This window comes from Gastrolobium bilobum, unplaced genomic scaffold, assembly GCF_033153095.1.
Source record: "Gastrolobium bilobum isolate Gb01-03AN ecotype WA unplaced genomic scaffold, APGP_CSIRO_Gbil_v1 utg2195, whole genome shotgun sequence".
In the NCBI taxonomy this organism is placed as follows: Eukaryota; Viridiplantae; Streptophyta; class Magnoliopsida; order Fabales; family Fabaceae; genus Gastrolobium; species Gastrolobium bilobum.
The window spans coordinates 1,557,592-1,578,110 of NW_026895782.1; the positions used below are offsets into that span (position 1 = coordinate 1,557,592).

General features: G+C 32.9%; 1 protein-coding gene across 1 annotated transcript; it reads left to right on the forward strand.

The window, feature by feature from the left end:
- The first annotated feature begins 5,486 nt into the window (after window positions 1–5,486).
- On the forward strand, window positions 5,487–7,049 carry LOC133295972 (aldehyde oxidase GLOX1-like). Its single transcript, XM_061494915.1, has one exon. The coding sequence runs from the start codon at window positions 5,526–5,528 to the stop codon at window positions 7,047–7,049; it is 1,524 nt and encodes a 507-aa protein (XP_061350899.1). The 5' UTR covers window positions 5,487–5,525.
- The last annotated feature ends 13,470 nt before the right edge of the window (window positions 7,050–20,519 follow it).

Sequence of the window (20,519 nt, forward strand, 5' to 3'; positions counted from 1 at the left end):
CAAATTTATAACACAAATAATTGCTAGTATCAATTTATATTTCAACTGTTGGTCTTGTATTTCTAGGTATATGGTTTTGAACATTAAACAAAAAAATATCAATAGTAGCATTACAAAAAAAATCATCAAGATTCTAATAAAAAGCGTTATCTAAATAAAATAATCTCAATTCGTGCATTTAGATTCACGTGCAAAGATAAATATATGACTAAATTCTTTAATTAACTTTTAAAAATTTGATCACCTCTACAAAATCATACGAAATTTTAATATGAGATCATATGAATGTCCAGTTTTTAAGGTTTTATGACAAACTATCACAAGGACATTCGTAACATAAGCCACCAATATTTAGTAAAAAATATATGTCGAGTTTTGAGAATTAGAGTCCATGCCTTTAAAAATAGGCTTGTGACCCAATTTTTAAATAAGTCTTTCAACGAGCTTAAACTTGTACTATTTTTAAAACTGGTTAAGGCAAGACGGGTCAGGTTGTAGGCCTCTAACAAGCCGCATGATCCATTACACCCCTTACGGGACTATTGAAATTTAACAGTGGCAGCTCCTACAGAAAAGCATCGGCATTGTGGCCATGCATATGCAGTTACTCCATAACGATCGCGTCGTCATCTACGGCCTTTCAAACTTAATTTTACCTAATGGTAGATGTCGCATGAATCCTCCGAGAAAGCTGTGAAAACAGACTGTGTCGCTCACTCCGTGGAGTATGATGTGACATCCAACACTTTTCGTGCATTGTTCATCCAAACAAGCTTGTGGTGTTCCTCCGGCTCGGCAATGGCGAATGGCAGCCTAATCCAAACAGGGGGGTACTTAGGCGGAGAGCGGAGGGTCAGGATCTTCAATCCATGCCCAACATGTGACTGAGAATAAATTGATTGAGGAATTGTGGTTAAAAGATGGTACTCCACCAATCATGTGTTGCCAGATGGACGAAAGATTATAATTGGAGGCATAAAACAATTTAACTACGAGTTTTATCCAAAGACAGCTGCAGATCTTGGTAAAACATTCGTGTTACCATTTCTCGTTCAGACCTTTGATGCTATAGATATGGAACTGTTTTACCTAACACGTGTTTCTGTTTTAAGTTTTGATGATATTAATATTAATTATTTTCTGAGAGGTAAGCTGAGGCATACAAAATACTTTGAGTAGGGGTGGTCCTAAATTCTAATTTTAGCCATACTTCAAATGTAGAAAACTAGGTTGAAGTTATATTTGTCGTACCGTCACACACTCGAGTCACATTTGTGATTGCCATATGCAAGTCTTAAAAAATAAGCAGTTACTCTTATGAGTTCTGCTCAAGCCCTCACAACACCCCCACAACCAGTATTTTTTAAAGTTTTCCTCTAGTATTTTCTCAGCGCACAAGAAATGGGGAACCTTCTTCTACTTTCCCTCTTTTCTACCTTTTCCTTGCTTCTGTCGGTATGTCCGAAGCCAAAAACAGGCAGTGGCAGCTTCTACATAAAAGCATCGGCATTGTGGCTATGCACATGCAAGTGCTCCATAACGACTGCGTCATCGTTTATGACCGCACTGACTTTGGCCTTTCCAACTTAACTTTACCTAAGGGCAGATGCCGCCATGAATCCTCCGAGACAGCTGTGAATAGGGACTGCACCGCTCACTCCATTGAGTACGATGTGTCATCCAACACTTTTCGTGCATTGTTCGTCCAAACAGACGTGTGGTGTTCCTCCGGATCGGCAGTGGCTAACGGCAGCCTGATCCAAACAGGTGGGTCCTTAGGCGGAGAGCGGAGGGTGAGGATCTTCAATCCATGCCCAACATGTGACTGGGAAGAAATTTATCGTGAAATTGTGGTCAAAAGATGGTACTCCACCAACATGGCTCACAACAATATCAGACCTCTACGAGTCCGAGGACATTGTCCCCTACAACCCCGCTGGGCTGCTCTCTAGTTGACTTTTTATTGACCCTACCAATAAGAGTCCTCATCTGAATGAAAAATATGAGTGATACCCAACAAACATGTTTGAAATGATATATGTTAACAAACATGTTTTTTTATTGTAAAATGAATCTTTAAATCGCAAGCAAGATTCACATAAATATGCGGCTGTAGGATTAGACCTAGCAACGCCTATCCGTTATCCTCTCATAGTCGAAGTATTATTATCATTAAATCACGATTTTAATAAATTTCCCCCCCCCCCAAAAAATCATAATTCATAATTTAGAATTATTTATATTCTTATTTTCAATTTTCAAACCCATATTACATGGCTTAAACTGATATGATAACAATACATAGCTTTCTCATGTAAAATGGAAGGGGCAAAAAAAAAATGTAAATACTGCACATGCATGTGCGGTAAAACAAAAGCAGCCAAATAAGCCTGTATACAAGGTGCAACTATTTGTTCTTTCGATAATTGTACTTCTTTAATTTATGCGTCCAAAAAATGTTTCAGTGTCTCTTAAAGTCTTAAGTTTTATAATAGATAAAATTATCTCCAATACAAATATTAATGGAAAATATTAGAGTTATGTAACATGAAAGAAAAAAAAATTCCAGCACTCACATGGTACATAACTCTTGTATTTCCCAATATTAATACCAAAAAGAACTTCGTAGAGAGAATGATGTACCGCGCATTCACTTGCGTGTGGGAAAGATCTTTCTCTATCATCTGCAAGCTTCACCACTATTTAAAGCCATTAATTAGTGTTTGGTAGAAGATTTATTTTGGGATTGATGAAAAAGTGTAAGTGGATATTGGAAAATACCATGTTTGGTTCAGGTTTTTGAAAAAAATATTAAGCAAATAGGATAGATGGGGAAATGACTTTTGTGTTGATTTTTGGATGAAATTCATTGTTACAGAATACCACTTGAAATGTGGTATTTTGAGATAACTGAAGAAGTAAATTTTGCAAATTTAAATAAATTTTTCTGGTAATATTTCAGTTAACCAAACAACTTTTTTTACATTTTCCTATCAAACTCACTTTGCAATCATTTCCCTAGTAATTACATTTTCCTAGTATTCAAAAAATTTCTCATAAACCAAACACTCAGCACATCACAGTTCCCAACCTCAAAGTACCCATTTTTTCTAAGGGCCATTTTTACACTGCGTTTCTAACATTTTTACGTGTGTTTAGACTAGTTTACTTCCATTGATAGTTGTAAAAATAGACGTGTGGTTGTCAAAGATTCATGGATGTCATATATATATTTTTTAAATTATTTATTGTTTTGAATGTCAGTGAACAGATTCATGGATGAACATTAATTTCATTTGGGAAAGTCAAATTCAAATAAAGTGATGTATGAGACTTGTAATTTCAAATTTCAATGGAGGGGTTTGTAATTATTGCTTGCTGATATTCCTTGTCAGTTATTTTTTTACCGCCGACTTTTCATTTTTATGCTTTACTTATTCAGTACTTATTTTAAGGAAAAAATATTTGTCCTTTTAAATGACATAACTTGTGTCATTTTACTCTCTCAAGTTATAAAAAAATGTTAAAATTTGAGTTTCTACCATTTTCACCCATTTTTTCTAAGGGCCATTTTTACACTGCATTTCTAACATTTTTACGTTTTTAGACTAGTTTACTTGCATTGATAGTTGTGAAAACAGACGTGTGATTGTCAAAGACGATTGCACTGCTCACTCCTGCGAGTACAATGTTGCTTCCAATACATTTTGGCCATTGTTTGTAGAAACTGACGGGTGGTGTTCATCCGGTTCGGCAGCTCCCGACGGCTCCCTGGTTCAAACCGGCGGGTACAACGATGGAGACCGTGCCGTGAGGATTTTATTTTCATGCCCAACATGTGTTTGGCAAGAAATTGAAGATGGACTTGCAGCTCGAAGATGGTACGCCACTGATCACATCCTGCCAGATGGAAAATAAATCGTTATTGGTGGCAGAAAACAATTCATTGCAAATACATTGTCATTCGCCACTATTGAAATTAATTAAAAGAAATTAAGATGAGAGATAACAAATGGAAGTGTTATACATATTTACTTAAAATTTATTGCAAATTAACACGTAGCTTGTAGTAGGCCCAAATTCAAAAAACAAAAAACAAAGCAAGAAGTCACTGTACTTGGCAGTTGGCAGATTATAATATCGAAGGAAGAAGGAATCAAAGCAAAAATATGGGCAGTTGTATTTCAAAAGGAAAAATTCCTATATGTACAGGCATACATCTAATAATAATTATTGGAATTTACGGTTTAGTTTCATTTGAATTTGAACGTAATTTTTGAATTTCAAATTTGTAATCTATTACTATAAATATTCATATTAATGACAAAATAAAGCAGAAAAGATTATAATCCAATCTCTCATGATGAATGAATGAAAGCAAAAATATGAGCAGTTGCATTTCAAAAGGAAAGATTCATATATGTACAGCCATACATCTAGTAATAATTATTGGAATTTACGATTTACTTTCATTTGAATTTGAATGTAATTTTTGAATTTCAAATTTGTAATCTATTACTATAAATATTCATATTAATGACAAAATAAAGCAGAAAAGGTTATAATCCAATCTCTCAGGATGAAGGAATGAAAGCAAAAATATGAGCAGTTGCATTTCAAAAGGAAAAATTCATATATGTACAGCCATACATCTAATAATAATTATTGGAATTTACGATTTAGTTTCATTTGATTTTGAATGTAATTTTTGAATTTCAAATTTGTAATCTATTACTATAAATATTCATATTAATGACAAAATAAAGCAGAAAAGGTTATAATCCAATCTATTACTATAATTATTATTAGATGTATAACTGTCCATATATGAATTTTTGGATTTGACAACTGCCCATATTTTTGCTTTCGTTCCTTCATCCTTCGATATAATCTACAGTGACTTCTTGCTTTGCCTTTTTTTTTTATTATTTAATTTAGGCCCAGTACGTAGCTAATAGCTAGTACCGATTTATATTTCAACTGTTCGTTTTGTATTTCTATATATGTATACGGTTTTTAACTTTAAACGAATAAAAAAAATCAATAAGAGAAGCATTATAAAACGAATCATAAGGATTCAAACAAAAAGCATTATTTAAATAAAATAATCTCCGTATCCACGCATTTACAATCGCATGCGAAGATAAATAAATGTCTAAATTCTTTAATTAACTTTTAAAAATGAGATCATGCGCTAGTAAAAATCATATAAAAATTTAATATGAAGTTAGGTCTTCGTATTTAGGGTTTTATGACAAATGATAAGGAGGACAAATGCAACAGACGCCATCAGTATTTATTTAAAATCCATACGATACTTGAACTGCAACCTCATTACAGTCATTTTACACATTTCTATAAATCAAGCACTTCTTCAGTGTTTTTCCAGCTCGTAAAAAATGGCTAACCTTCTTCTACCTTCCCTGCTTTTCTACCTTCTTCTCGCTACTGTGACAGTTCCATCTCCAGCCCAAGCCAAAAATGGACAGTGGCAGCTCCTACAGAAAAGCATTGGCATTGTGGCCATGCACATGCAGTTACTCCACAATGACCGCGTCCTCATCTACGATCGCACTGACTTTGGCCTTTCGAACTTAACTTTACCTAATCGCAGATGCCGCCATGAATCCTCCGAGAAAGTTGTGAAAACCGACTGTACCGCTCACTCGGTGGAGTATGATGTGACATCCAACACTTTTCGTGCATTGTTTGTCCAAACAGACTTGTGGTGTTCTTCCGGCTCGGCAATAGCGAACGGCAGCCTGATCCAAACAGGTGGGTACTTAGGCGGAGAGCGAAGGGTCAGGATCTTCAATCCATGTCCAACATGTGACTGGGAAGAAATTGACGGTGGAATTGTGGTTAAAAGATGGTACTCCACGAATCATATGTTGCCAAATGGACGACAGATTATAATCGGAGGCAGGCAACAATTTAACTACGAGTTTTATCCAAAGACAGCTGCAGATCTTGGTAAAACATTTGTGTTACCATTTCTCGTTCAAACCTTTGATGCTATAGATATGGATGACAACCTTTATCCATTTGTTTTTTTAAATGTGGACGGTAACCTCTTTATATTTGCCAACCACCGCGCCATATTGTTCAACTATCAGAAATACCAAGTGGTCAGAACATACCCTACGATACCAGGTGGAGATCCTAGGTGTTATCCTAGTACTGGTTCAGCGGTGTTGCTACCTTTGAAGAATTTACAAGCACCGTCTGTGGAAGCTGAGGTCTTGATTTGTGGTGGAGCTCCCAAAGGGTCTTACGAGCAAGCAAAAGAGGGTACTTTCATCAAAGGATTGGATACGTGTGCTAGGATCAAAATCACTGACCCGAAATCCCAGTGGGTCATGGAGACCATGCCGGGTAGTAGAGTCATGAGTGACATAGTCATGCTCCCTAATGGAAATGTTTTACTCATCAATGGAGCGTTCGAAGGGACTGCCGGGTGGAACTTGGGTCAAAACCCAGTTTTGAGCCCGTTTCTGTATAAAACAAATGGTAAGGTCGGGTCTCGGTTCGAGTTGCAAAACCCGACCACCATCCCTCGGATGTACCACTCCACTGCCATTTTGCTTCGCGATGGTAGGGTTCTAGTAGGTGGGAGCAATCCTCACGTAGGTTACAATTTCACCAATGTGTTTTTTCCAACGGAACTGAGGTTGGAATCGTTTTCTCCTTCGTATTTGGAGCCTCGATTCTCTAATGAGCGTCCAAGTATCGTTGATCGTGCTCCCCAATCCCAAATCAAAATCAATTACGCTCAGAAGTTAAAGGTTCGATTCAGGGTGACAGGAATATTAGCTCAAGATTCAGTTTCAGTGACAATGTTGGCGCCGCCTTTTACAACGCACTCGTTCTCCATGAATCAAAGGTTGTTGATTTTTGAGCCAAATAATTTGAAAGCTGTTGGAAAATCAATGTATCAAGTTGAGGTCACCACACCTCCTTCGGCGATTCTTGCACCACGTGGTTTCTATTTACTCTTTGTGGTCCACCATGACATTCCAAGCCAGGGTATTTGGGTTCAAATAATGTGATTTTCTTCGGTCCCGGTCATTGCTCGACAACATAGTTTATTTGTATTTTTCTTTACATTAATCATTGTTTTCAATGTCAATGAGCTAATTCGTAGATGAGTTCAGTAATTAGTAGCGTGCTATTGTTGAAGGGTTTTGTTCCTTTAAATAATATACTAATCAATATTCGTGACAACAAAGCTGCCATAGATATTGCACACAATCCTATCCAGCATGACAGAACCAAACATGTTGAGGTTGACAGACACTTTATAAAAGAAAAGCTATGAAGGTACAATCCACTTTCCATTTATCAATTCTCAAAATCAACTTGCTGATGTGCTAACCAAGGCTGGATCCGCAAAAGTGTTTCGAGAAACAGTAGACAAGTTGGACATGATTAATATCTTTGCACCAACTTGAGAGGGAGTGTTAAAATATGTAATTTAAATTATTGTTAGATTGTTGTTAGACTGTTATGATTTTGTAAATATCAGTTCAGATTATTAGATTAGTTGTTATTTTATCCTATTTATTAGCAGGTTGATTGAAACTGCTCTGGTGTATATAAACACCTCACCTTGAGGAAGAGAATTAATGAGAATGAATGTTACTGTACTGCTGTTACTGGTGTTTAATTTTTGACATTATCCTCCGTAGTCTATACCAAAAAAAATTACCGTGACTCTTTTTCGTAAAAAAACTCTTTGGCGCGCAATGAATCAACCATATATGTTACCATTTTTAATTTTTTCTCTTTATGTTTTTATTTATTGAAATGGATATGTCATATATCTAAGGAGAAACTTATAGCAATTCGTCTAATGATGATGTTACATATTAAACTCAACCCTTTCAACTAGTGCTCCTATTCTTATCAATTGATTCAATCCCTGGTAATTTTTCTCTTTTCTAAGTAGTTTTTCTTATCCATATCCCTGGTAATAGAAAGTGAGGACTACTTTTTTTTTTTTTTAGAACTAACTTTTCAAGTATTATTAGGAAAATAATTAAAAAAAATTACATTTATTTTATTAAAAAGTTTAAATTATGAAAATTCAATATTTTATATAAAATATTTTATGAAAGTGTTGATTTCACTTCAAGCATGAAGCATATGTATTTATTAAATCAATTCTGAGGATTGCACTCTCTCTTTTTTTGTTGTGTGCAGCAAATGTGCATGATTGTCATTCGCCACTATTGAAATTAATTAGGAGAAATTAAGATGAGAGATAACAAATGAAACTGTTATACATATTTACTTAGAATTTATTGCAAATGTATAACACATGACTAATAGCTAGTATCAATTTATATTTCAACTGTTGGTCTTGTATTTCTATGTATATGGTTTCAACTTTAAACAAAAAAAAAACTGAATAAAATAATCTCGATCCGTGCATTTAGAATCACGTGCAAAGATAAATATATGACTAAATTCTTTAATTAACTTTTAAAAATTTGATCATTTTTAAAAAATCAAACGAAAATTTTAATATGAAATCATGTCAATGTCGTATATAAGGTTTTATGACAAATGATCACGAGGACAAATGTGACAGAAGCCACCAATAATTAAAACCCATAGGATATTTGAACTAGAAATCAAGCATTCTTCAGTGTTTTCCCAGTTCACTAAAAAATGCTAACATTCTTCTACCTTCCATGTTCTTGTACCTTCTAACCGCTACTGTCACAGTTCCATCTCCACTGTCACACCACTGATTTGGTGCGATGGGCCAATTAAAATGGAAATTTTTTTGTGATGCATATATTGAAAAGAGAAAAAAAATGAATCCAAGTTTCAATTTTTTAATGGAAGTCATAGGTACACCGGGTGTATCAAAAATGCTCTTATAACGGACAGTGGCAGCTCCTATAGAAAGCATCGGCATATTGGCCATGCACATACAGTTACTCCATAGCAACCGCGTCGTCATGTACAATCGCGTCCTCATGTACAACCGCATTGACTTTGGCCATTCCAACTTAACTTTACCTAATGGCAGATGCTGCCATAAATTCTCCGAGATAGTTGTGAAAACGGATTGCACCGCTCACTCTGTGGAGTATGATGTGGCATCCAACACTTTTCATGCATTGTTCGTCCAAACAGATGTGTGGTGTTCCTCCAGCTCGACAGTGGCGAACGACAGCCTGATCCAAACTGACTGTTATATGGCTGAGAACAGAGTGTGAGGACCTTCAATCCATGCCCAAGATGTGACTGAAAAGAAATTGATGGTGGACTTGTGGTTAAAAGATGGTACTCCACCAACCATATATTTCCAGACGGACGATATATTGTAATCGGAGGCATAAATCAATTTAATTACAAGTTTTTATCCAAAGACAGATGCAGATTTTGTTAAAACATTCATGTTTTGTATAAAAAGAATACACGACAAGTTTCTATATTTAGTGTTAACATGTAATGCTTTCACCTTTTGTATGGTTATGATTCTCCACATTTAATATTTTCACCTATATATATGGTAACTATTTAATTGTTGAACGTTAAGCAGCTGGAGAAATGTAAACCCCCAAAAAAATCACATAAGTAACTACTCAAAATTTAATAAATTTTATATTTAAAGATATAAATCACATAACTATATATAACATAAATTTAAAAACACAAAAAGAGAAAATTAAATTTAAAAAAATGGAAAATAGTTTTTTTAAAAAAAATTAAATTTAAGTAAAAACGATAAAAAAAAATGTAAAAATTTGCTTATCTACCAATTTTACACGATGTTTTTACCCGGAAAAATTTATACCTCTAATATTTATTAGAAGTTGCGATAATAGTTTCATTTAAATTTGAATGTAATTTCAAATTTGTAATCGGTTACTATAAATATTCGTAATAATGACAAAATAAAGCAGAAAAGGTTACATCCTTAGGCACCGATGTAGCATTATGCAGGTGTGAGGAAATAAGCAGAAATAATGACATAAAAAAAAAAAAAAAGGTTATAATCCAATCTCTCTCTATATATTTCCCTCTCTCTCTTTCGTTTTTTTTTTTTTTTCACTTATTTCCTCAAATCTGCATAATGCTACATTGGTGCTTACTGATGTAAACTTCTTTGCTTTATTTTGTCTTATTACGAATATTTTAGTAACAGAGTACAAATTTGAAATTCATAAATTACATTTAAATTCAAATGAAACTAAATCGTAATTTCTAATAACTGTTATTACAAGTATAACTGTTCATATTTGAAATTTTCCGTTTGAAATGCAATTGAGTATATTTTTGCTTTCATTTTCCTTCAGCCTTTGATATAATCTGCCAAGTACAGTAGATTTTTTCTTTGCCTTTTGTTTCTTTGTGAATTTGGCCCCCTACATAGCTAATAGCTAGTATGGATTTATATTTCAACTGTTTGTTTTGAATCTCTATGTATGTATATGATTTTTAACTTTAAACGAACTAAAAAAAAAAAGAGAAGCATTAAAAAACGAATCATAAGGATTCTAATATAAAGCATTATCACGACGACAAATATGCAGCCACCAGTATTTTTATTTTTTTTTAAGATTGAGGGAATTAAAAAACAAACCACAGAGAAAATCAAAGTCTAGGGCAAGAAACGCTCATCCTATCACTATTCAACAGATTCCTACAAATCAAGGGACCTCGCTGCAAATCCCGATTAGAGGAAGAATATCCAAAAAAAGCAATCTTATCTGCCATCATATAGGTGGTCTGTAGCTAGTATATTGTTGCAATGTTTGAATTTGAATGCGTTGAAGTTCTATGTAGTGTGGGAATGTTGAACTTTTTATTTGAGTAATGTCATACTTGTATTATTTTTAATTAATTCGGATTGCCTCGCGAGTGGTTTAAATTCTTCATTTGCAACTTTTGTATAATATAATTAATCCAACGGTACTAAAATCTGGCGTGGCGTAACGAGAAAACTTTTCTAGCCATAACCTCTTGGTAAGTATATTTGCAAGTTTAATTTCAACAATAATGGATTAGTATACTCTTAAGCGTGATATTTTTTTAATACTACAAGGTGATTTTGTTATTTAGGTGGTAAACATATTTGATTCAGCCACTTAGGAGTCCTAGTTCCTGATCAAAACTGTTGTAGGCGAATGCGTGAATTTTTTATCCATCTTTTGCATTTGATCGACACCTGTTTTTTTTTTTGGTAATTAAGTTGAACATAATTTCTCTTGCGAAATTGCATTTAAGAAAACAATGTTATTTTGTTGGGAAAATGGAACTGTTTTAACTAACGCGTGTTTCTGTTTTAAGTTTTGATGATATTAATATTAATTATTTTTTGAGAGGTATGTTGAGGTATGCAAAATACTTTTGAGTAGGGGTGGTCCTAAATTCTAATTTTAGCCATACTTCAAATGTAGAAAACTGGGTTGAAGTTATATCTATCGAACGGTCACACACTCGAGTCACATTTGTGATTGCCATGTGCAAGTCTTAAAAAATATGCAGTTACTCCTATAAATTCTGCTCAAGCCCTCACAACATATGTAGTAACACTCGAGTCACATTAATTCAAATTTGTAATCTAAAATGACATAAGATTTAGATCCTTTAAAAGGGATAGGATATTGTGACAACTAAATAATGTTACTACCACATCTTAATTGTTGATTTTCGCCAATCAACGGTTATTATTTTTCAAATCAAACTCATTAATTAATTATTAATTCGCAATAAATGATAACCGTTGATTGGCAGAAATCAACGGTTAAGATGTGGTAGTAACATTGGTAATAACATTATTTGGTTGTCACAATAGGAACCGTGGCCAAAGTGCCACTGTTGGAAAAAAAAACACCAAAATGTCACGCCAACAATAAATTTTGCCAAAATGTCACGTGACATATTTCGCTACACTGTGTAGCGAAATATGTGTGCAAATAATTCGCTACATGGTGTAGCGAAATATTCCGCGTCAGAATGCGTGAACCAAAAATGTCACGTGTCAGATAGGGAGAATTTTGCTACACTGTGTAGCGAAATTCTCTCTGTTTGACACGTGGCATTTTTTGTTCTAATGTGGCATATTTTGCTACACCGTGTAGCGAATTATTTGCACACATATTTCACTACACAGTGTAGCGAAATATGTCACGTGACATTTTGGCAAAGTTTACTGTTGGCGTGACATTTTGGTATTTTTTTTTCCGACAGTGGCACTTTAGCCACTGTTCCTGTCACAATATCCTATCCCCCTTTAAAATCACAAATATTTTTCCAATCTGTTACTATAAATAGATCCTATTAGGGAAAAACATTTGTCTTTTAAAAGATATAACCTTGTATCATTTTAGATCCTAACTGTTGATTTCCGTCAATCAACGATTATAATTATTGTGTTAAAATTATTAATTAATTAATAATAAATTTTACCCAATAAATTATAACCGTTGATTGACGAAAATCAATGGTTATGATCTAAAATGACATAAGAATTAAAATTTATATCCTTTAAAATCACAAATATTTTTTCCTTCATATTCATGACAAAATAAAACAGAAAAGGTTATAATCCAATCTCTCTTCATATATTTCCCTCTCTCTCTCTCTATATATTTTGCTCTCGCTCCCTTTCGTTTTTCTTTCACTTATTTTTTCAAACCTGCATAAAGCTACCAATGTAACGAGCCTTGATGTCATTTTGCTTTCTCCCCCTTTCATTTTTTTTTTTTTCACTTATTACTTCAAACCTGCATAATGCTACCAATGTAACGAGCCTTGAGGTCAATACTATGAATATGGAGAGAGATTGGATTCTAACCTTTTCTGCTTTATTTTGTCATTAATATGAATATTTATTATTCAAATTCAAAAATGTAATTTGAAATTCAAAAATTACATTCAAATTCAAATGAGACTAAATCGTAACCTCTAATAACTATTATTACATGTATACCTGTCCATATATGAATTTTTCCATTTGAAATGCAACTGCCCATATTTTTGCTTTCATTCCTTCATCCTTCGATATAATCTGCCAAGTACAGTGACTTTTTTTTTTTTTAAAGCAAACAGGAAACAGAAAAACAAAAAAAAGAAACTAGGAACACCTCCTAGATCAAATTACTCCTACATAGTCCCTTTCAAGTTTGTCACGACAACCAGAAGGAGGCGAGTCAAACTCTTGTAAAGACCAATCAAAAGAGTAGGCAAAAGAGGACATCCAATCGGCAACCTCATTCCCTAAGTACAGTGACTTCTTGCTTTGCCTTTTGTTTGTTTTTTTTTTTTTTGAATTTGGGCCCACTCCAAACTAATAACTAGTATCGATTTATATTTCAACTGTTCGTTTTGTATTTCTATATATGTATATGATTTTTAACTTTAAACGAACAAAAAAAAAAATCAATAAGAGAGGCATTAAAAAAACGAATCATAAGGATTCAAATAAAAAGCATTATCTAAATAAAATAATTTCCATTTCCATGCATTTACAATCCCATGCGAAGATAAACATATGACTAAATTCTTTAATTAACTTTAAAAAATGAGATCACGCACGCTAGTAAAAATCATATAAAATTTTAATATGAGATTACGGCTCTGTTTGATTATTATTTTCAAAAATAGTTTTTTAGTTTTCAGAACAAAAAAAACTAAAAAACTCGTTTGGTAGGACCTGTTTTGTAAAAAATGTTTTGAAAACTATAACTGTTTTTTTGTTTTTAGAATCAAATTTAGAGAACATGTCAGAGTTGTTTTTGTTTTCTGTTTTGATTTTTAACTTTCAAAAAGAAATAAATATAGAAAACAACTGTTTCCATAACTATTTTACAAAACAGTTTTAAGAACAAAAAAATCAGAACACAATCAAACAGACATCTCCGTGTTTAGGGTTTTATGGCAAATGATCATAGGACAAATGCAACAGAAGCTACCAGTATTTATTTAAAGCCCATATGATACTTGAAGTGCAACCTCATCACATTCACTTTACACATTCCTAGAAATCAAGCACTTCTTCAGCGTTTTCCCAGCTCACAAAAAATGGCTAACCTTCTTCTACCTTCCCTGCTTTTCTACCTTCTCCTCGCTATTGTGACAGTTCCATCTCCGGCCAAAGCCAAAAATGGACAGTGGCAACTTCTACAGAAAAGCATCGGCATTGTGGCCATGCATATGCAGTTACTCCATAACGACTGCGTCGTCATCTACGACTGCACTGACTTTGGCCTTTCGAACCTAACTTTACCTAATGGCAGATGCTGCCATGAATCCTCCGAGAAATTGTGAAGACAGACTGTACCGCTCACTCGGTGGAGTATGATGTGGCATCCAACAGTTTTCGTGCATTGTTTAAAAGATGGTAGGGTACTTGTGGTGTTCCTCCGACTCGGCAGTGGCGAACGGCAGCCTGAACCAAACAGGTGGGTACTTAGGCGGAGAGCAGAAGGTGAGGATCTTGAATCCATGTCCAACATGTGACTGGGAAGAAATTGATGGTGGAATTGTGGTTAAAAGATGGTACTCCACCAATCATATGTTGCCAGATGGACGACATACTATAATGGGAGGTAGAAAACAATTTAACTACGAGTTTTTATCGAAAGATAGCTGCAGATCTTGGTAAAACATCCGTGTTGTCGTTTCTCGTTCAGACCTTTGATGTTATAGATATGGATGACAACCTTAATCCTTTTGTTTTTTCAAATGTGGACGGTAACCTCTTTATATTTGCCAACAATCGCGCCATATTGTTCAACGTATCAAGTTGAGCCAAATAATTTGAAAGGCGTTGGGAAATCAACGTATCAAGTTGAGGTCACCACACCTCCTTCGGCTATTCTTGCACCACGTGGTTTCTATTTACTCTTTGTGGTCCACCAAGACATTCCAAGCCAGGGTATTTGAGTTCAAATAATGTGATTTTCTTCGGTACCAGTCATTGCTCGACAACATAGTTTATTTATTTATTTTTTACATGAATCATTGTTTTCATTTTTCAATGTCCATGAACTATTTCGTAGATGAGTTCAGTCATTAGTAGCGTACTGTGACCGGTCATTGCTGGACGACATAGTTTATTTGTATTTTTTTTTACAATAATCATTGTTTTCAATGTCAATGAACTAGTTCGTAGATGAGTTCAGTCATTAATTAGTAGCATACTGTGACCGGTCATTGCTCGACAACATAGTTTATTTGTTTTTTTTTTTTACATTAATCATTGTTTTCAATGTCAAAGAGCTAATTCATAGATGAGTTCAGTCATTAGTAGCTACTAGTGTTGAAGGGTTTAGTTAGTTTTAAATAAGGTAGTAGGTTTCAATATAAAAGAAGTTTGGCTACGGAGCAAAGAAACAACACAAATAACTTAAAATAATCAAATAAGTTCAACATAAATTTCCAATCCCTCCGCATATGTATTAAAGAAAGCCATAAGCTAAATATCATGAAGAAGCCACAAAGATCACCCTATGCCTTAAAGCACGTAGTGACAGCATATCACTATGCTCCAACCAAATGCATCAAATCACATCATATAAAAAACATAGCCAAATATTTTCGTTGCAATTGGGTAAAGAATCAATTCAATGCAGAATTTTATGGTGTTGGGTGATGATCTTTTTAATGATTTATATTATTCTCTAACACATTCCATCACGCAAGAGTTCTTTGGTCTTGAAGCATGAATATTTTACACGCCATATTTTTTTGTTTTAGCTTGTGTGCTTATTTAATTCCACTTGAAAGTGGGGGGTGAGAATCAAACTCGTGATCTCATGGTTACTGAAACTGAAACTCTAATACCATATAAAGAATTAATTAAACCCAAAATCTTAAGGTGTTAACATTTTTAATGATTTATATTATTCTCTCACACTCTAACCATAACACCTAAAACTAATAAGAACGAACACATCCAAATTCTGAGTTCATTTTCAGCACTAAAAAATAACCAAATAATCTATTCCAAATAACTTTAAATATTTTATCTAAAAAAATTTGAGAATTCTAAAATAACCAAATAACTATGGGGTTTATAACATAACACAACTTTACTTTTCTACATACACATTAAAAGATGGGGTCCACATATTTTTCATTCTCTCTCATCATTCTACTTTCTATCTCCCTTTTATTGTGGGTGTTGGAAACAATACTTAAATCATGTAACATAACAGGAAATGGATCCTCTAATGTGGCAAAAAACATGACATAGTCATAACCATACAAGGGTAAATCAACGGTTATGATTTTGTAACTACCTATTTTAATATATTTTCTCTCTCCTCCGTTATTACCATTGATCTACCTTTGTATGGTTATGATATTTCACATTGGAGGATCCAGATCCAAAATAATTTAGCTAAAAAATGTTGAGAAGTACCAACTCATTGTAGCTCAGTTGGTACCGGAAAACTAAGCAGATGAGGTGAGAGTATGTATTCGATCCTTCTCAATATCATTTTTAGAAGGGGTTAAAACTTTAATTACAAGATCCGTTCCAAATCAAACTAGCAGCGATGAATTAATTAGAATATCTAAAAAAAATAAAAATTAGAAGTATTCAAGGCAAGATGGAGGACTCATAGGTTAATGTATGATATGAATGAACCAAATCTTTGGAAAAATCGATCCGGGTGTTTGTGTGGTGACTAGGGGTTTGGGTAGTGATTTTCGTCGTATACACGAAAGGGATATGGTGATGACTGATGAGGGTAAACGAGAGTGCAATAAGAAAATGGAAAGAGATCCTTACCTTAGGGCAATAATAAATGTATATAGGAAGTTGTGAAAGGTTCTAAAATAGACGCTATGTGGAAAACGTGTTAAATTGTTAATCGTGGGGGGAATCACATTACAACAGGGAAAGGCATATAGAGAAATTAAAGTTGAAAGATATATATTATGTGATGCGGATAATTTGTCCTATAAAATGTGGGGAATGGGCCGAGCAAATGGCCCAATCTACCATTCTGAAATTAAAAACCTTATCCATTTTACATTAAAATAATTTATAGGGTGTTAATGAATTGAATTGTGAAATCTCAAATTTCAATCTCATATCGATAGTTTACGAAACCAAATTTTTAAACCTGATTATTGTCAATTAAAGATTAATACTTAATAAGTTCAAAATTTAAATGAATAATATAAATTTAATCACATGAAATTTTAATTTATAAAATTATAAAAATAAAAATTATATATATATATATATATATATATATATATAAATATATATTTCATTTTTTCATCAATCAATGTAAATAAATTATCTATAATGCATCGAAAATGATGTCATTTTGGAGGTAAAATCAAGGTATTTAACACAAAAGGAAATAATTTTTGGAGTGAATGTAAATAACTTATCTAAATTTATTATAGAAACATTAAAGGCAAAAAAAATAAAATATTACTATTTTAACGAATAATTACGAATATATAGTTGTTTCGAAACTATTTACATATCTATTGCACACATTTACGCCTAAATTAGGCGTGATCATTCACGCCTAAATTAGGCGTGACCATTCACGCCTGAGTTAGGCGTAACTCACAAGGCCTTCACACCTAATTTAGGCGTGACTCGTCTGATCTTTATACGTGGCACAAAAAAATCAACTTGTGAACTGTAAACTTTGAAAAGCCATAACTTTTGACTTAGGTATCCAAATCAAGTAATTTTTTTTATTCCACAAATTTTTTTGAGATCTACACAATGACACATCATTTGACATATTTTATCTCTGACAAACACAGTTAAAATTTACAATAATGTATTATAAGAGCATTTAAACCCAGAAGCCTCCGTGAGTTTATGATTCAATATAAACAATAAATAAAGACCTCATTTGTGATTTAAATTAAAAAAAATCACAAGAGAAGGGTGCAGCTCTCATCATCCAGCCTCTAACTTGGTCTTGCGCATAAGGAATATGCTGGATTGGAATTGGAGGGTTAGAATTTCCCATATTCATAGGGAAGGGAATGGGGTTGCCGATTGGATGGCCTCTTTTGCCTACTCCTTTGATTGGTCTTTACAAGAGTTTGACTCGCCTCCTTCTGGTTGTCGTGACAAACTTGAAAGGGACTATGTAGGAGTAGTTTGGTCTAGGAGGTGTTCCTAGTTTCTTTTTTTGTTTTTATGTTTCCTGTTTGCTTTTCAAAAAATTAAAAAAAAATCAAAATTTTTAAGTTTTCATATAAAAAATAAATAAAGATTTGATTTGTGATTTAAATTAAAAAATCTAAAAAATTATTATTAATAAGGAAAACAAAATAAAGATTTGATTGGTGATTTAAACTTAAAAATAAATTTGAAAAATTTGTATTAATAAAGAAAATAATTAAATAAATATTCTAAATCTATAAAGAGGAATGATTTTATTTTTGAAAACCATTCAGAAGCAATATAAGCTTCCAATGAATCTGGCCATAAAGACCCGGTCATTATTTCGTATTAAAGACATTTCCAAAGTTCAGAGTTCAGGATTTGATTTGAAGTTTAGTTTTCTTTTCTTATATCCATTAGTCCTTTTTTTATTTTAAACGTATTTATTTTTTCTTTCTCTTAGGCATACATAATTTAAATGGCTTTAAAGAAAAAAAAGTCATAAAACATAAGGATATAACTTATGATACAGTTCAATAAAAGTCATAAAAAATTTATATATTTTTAAATTATTTTTTATCATATTTTTGTATCTTATGATTCACGATAAGAGAAATCGGTCAAACGATACACGATACGTATTACAATTTAATAACCTTATACACTATTTTTTTTTTCAAACACTTGGTAGAAAGTATATATTCTAATATGATATTAAGTATCCTTATTTATATATGCACTAATCCATTGCCATATTTAATTTCAGACCACGATTTAAATGATAAAGTTTTTATTCACAGTGATAAGAATACAACCCATAGGATAGGGATAGAGAAGTTCTAGTAGGCAGAAGACTGTGTTTGGTGTTGATTCGGAAAGAACTCGGAGGCTTCTGGTTTAAACGCTCGTATGGTACCATTGTTGCAAATTTGAAATGTGTTTGTAAGAGATAAAATGTGTCAAATGAGATGTCCTTGAGTATATATTAAAAAGTTACGTGGAAACAAAAAAATACATGATTCGGGTACCCGAGTCAAAAGTTATGACCTTCTGAAGTTTTACAATTAAACTGTTAATTTTTTGTGCCACGTGTCAACACCATACTAGTCTCGCCTAACTTAGGGGTGAATTGTCACGCCCAATTTGGACGTGAATAAGTGTAGTATATTCGCAATTAACTTCAAAACAGCAACTTATTCGTAATTTTTTATTAAAATGTAATATTTTAATTTTTTTTTGCCAACATTAAATCTATATATATATATATATATATATATATAGGATTAATATTTTTATCTCATTGCATTCGCTCGTAAGAATGAGACCCTTTTTTTTCTTCTTTATTCTCGACCTCACGAGGTGCATGAGATAAAGATGGGAGTAAATTCTCTCAATACAAAGTTGAATCAATGAAATCATCACTCTTTTTTTTTTTAAATCATCACTCTTAAAACCTCTTTAGCACACCCTTTCCCTCTCACACAAGAGTTGAAAGATGAAAAATGTATAAGTGAATGTATCTATATTGAGTCTAAATCGACATCATTTTGAGACGAAAATCAAAGTATTTTTGTAATTATAATTTATTTCGAAGTTATAATAGTCCTTTTCATTATAATTTTTTAATTTTTCAACCCAAATTAACGTTTTTTTATAAGCGAATATAGATAATTTATCAACTTTCACTATTTGAAATATTAAAGCCATACATAAATTAACCTACTCGTTCTAAGAAAATGAAAAATCAAACCCATAACACAGTAAGTTGATATATAACAAAAATGAATTTACTCCAAAATTTAAAAATTCACTTCATTATATCCTTCTTTCAAAGCAACTCAAAATCACATCATTTTAAAATTTAGGAAAAAAATATAAAATATTTTAATAATTTAAATTTCCTTTTGTATTAAATATTTTAATAAAATACCTTAAATCTTTTTTTTTCTCAACCCCAACATTTTGTGACAAATATTAATCCATGTTTTAAAGAACACAATTTTATATCATTTTAAATAAAATAGATATATTTTACATAATTTTATTAGCCTTTCACATTCTTTCGTGCAAAGATGCTGATCATAAACGCGCATATAACAATTAACAAATACCAAATAAGCTTAAAATAAGTTATTTTAACTAAGGAAGTCTTTTTATAGCACATTTTAGCCCAAAAAGAATTTTTGCTGGCCTCGAGTAGCCGATCCAAATCCAACCCATCTTGAGTCAACTCACTCAATTTGTCCCGGGTTGATCGTCAATGCCTGCTGCTGCTTTTAAAAGGAGATTATGTAGGTATTCCTGGGCATACCAATACTGCACCGGAGACCCACTTAATGCTAATTATGCATATAGATTTAGGGATAAGATAGTGTGCTACCAGCGTTACTATCACATTTTAACT

What these genes read in the sequence shown, in the direction of transcription:
- LOC133295972 (XM_061494915.1), top strand. Translation starts at nt 5,526, where the DNA reads ATGCACATGCAGTTACTCCACAATGACCGCGTCCTCATCTACGATCGC.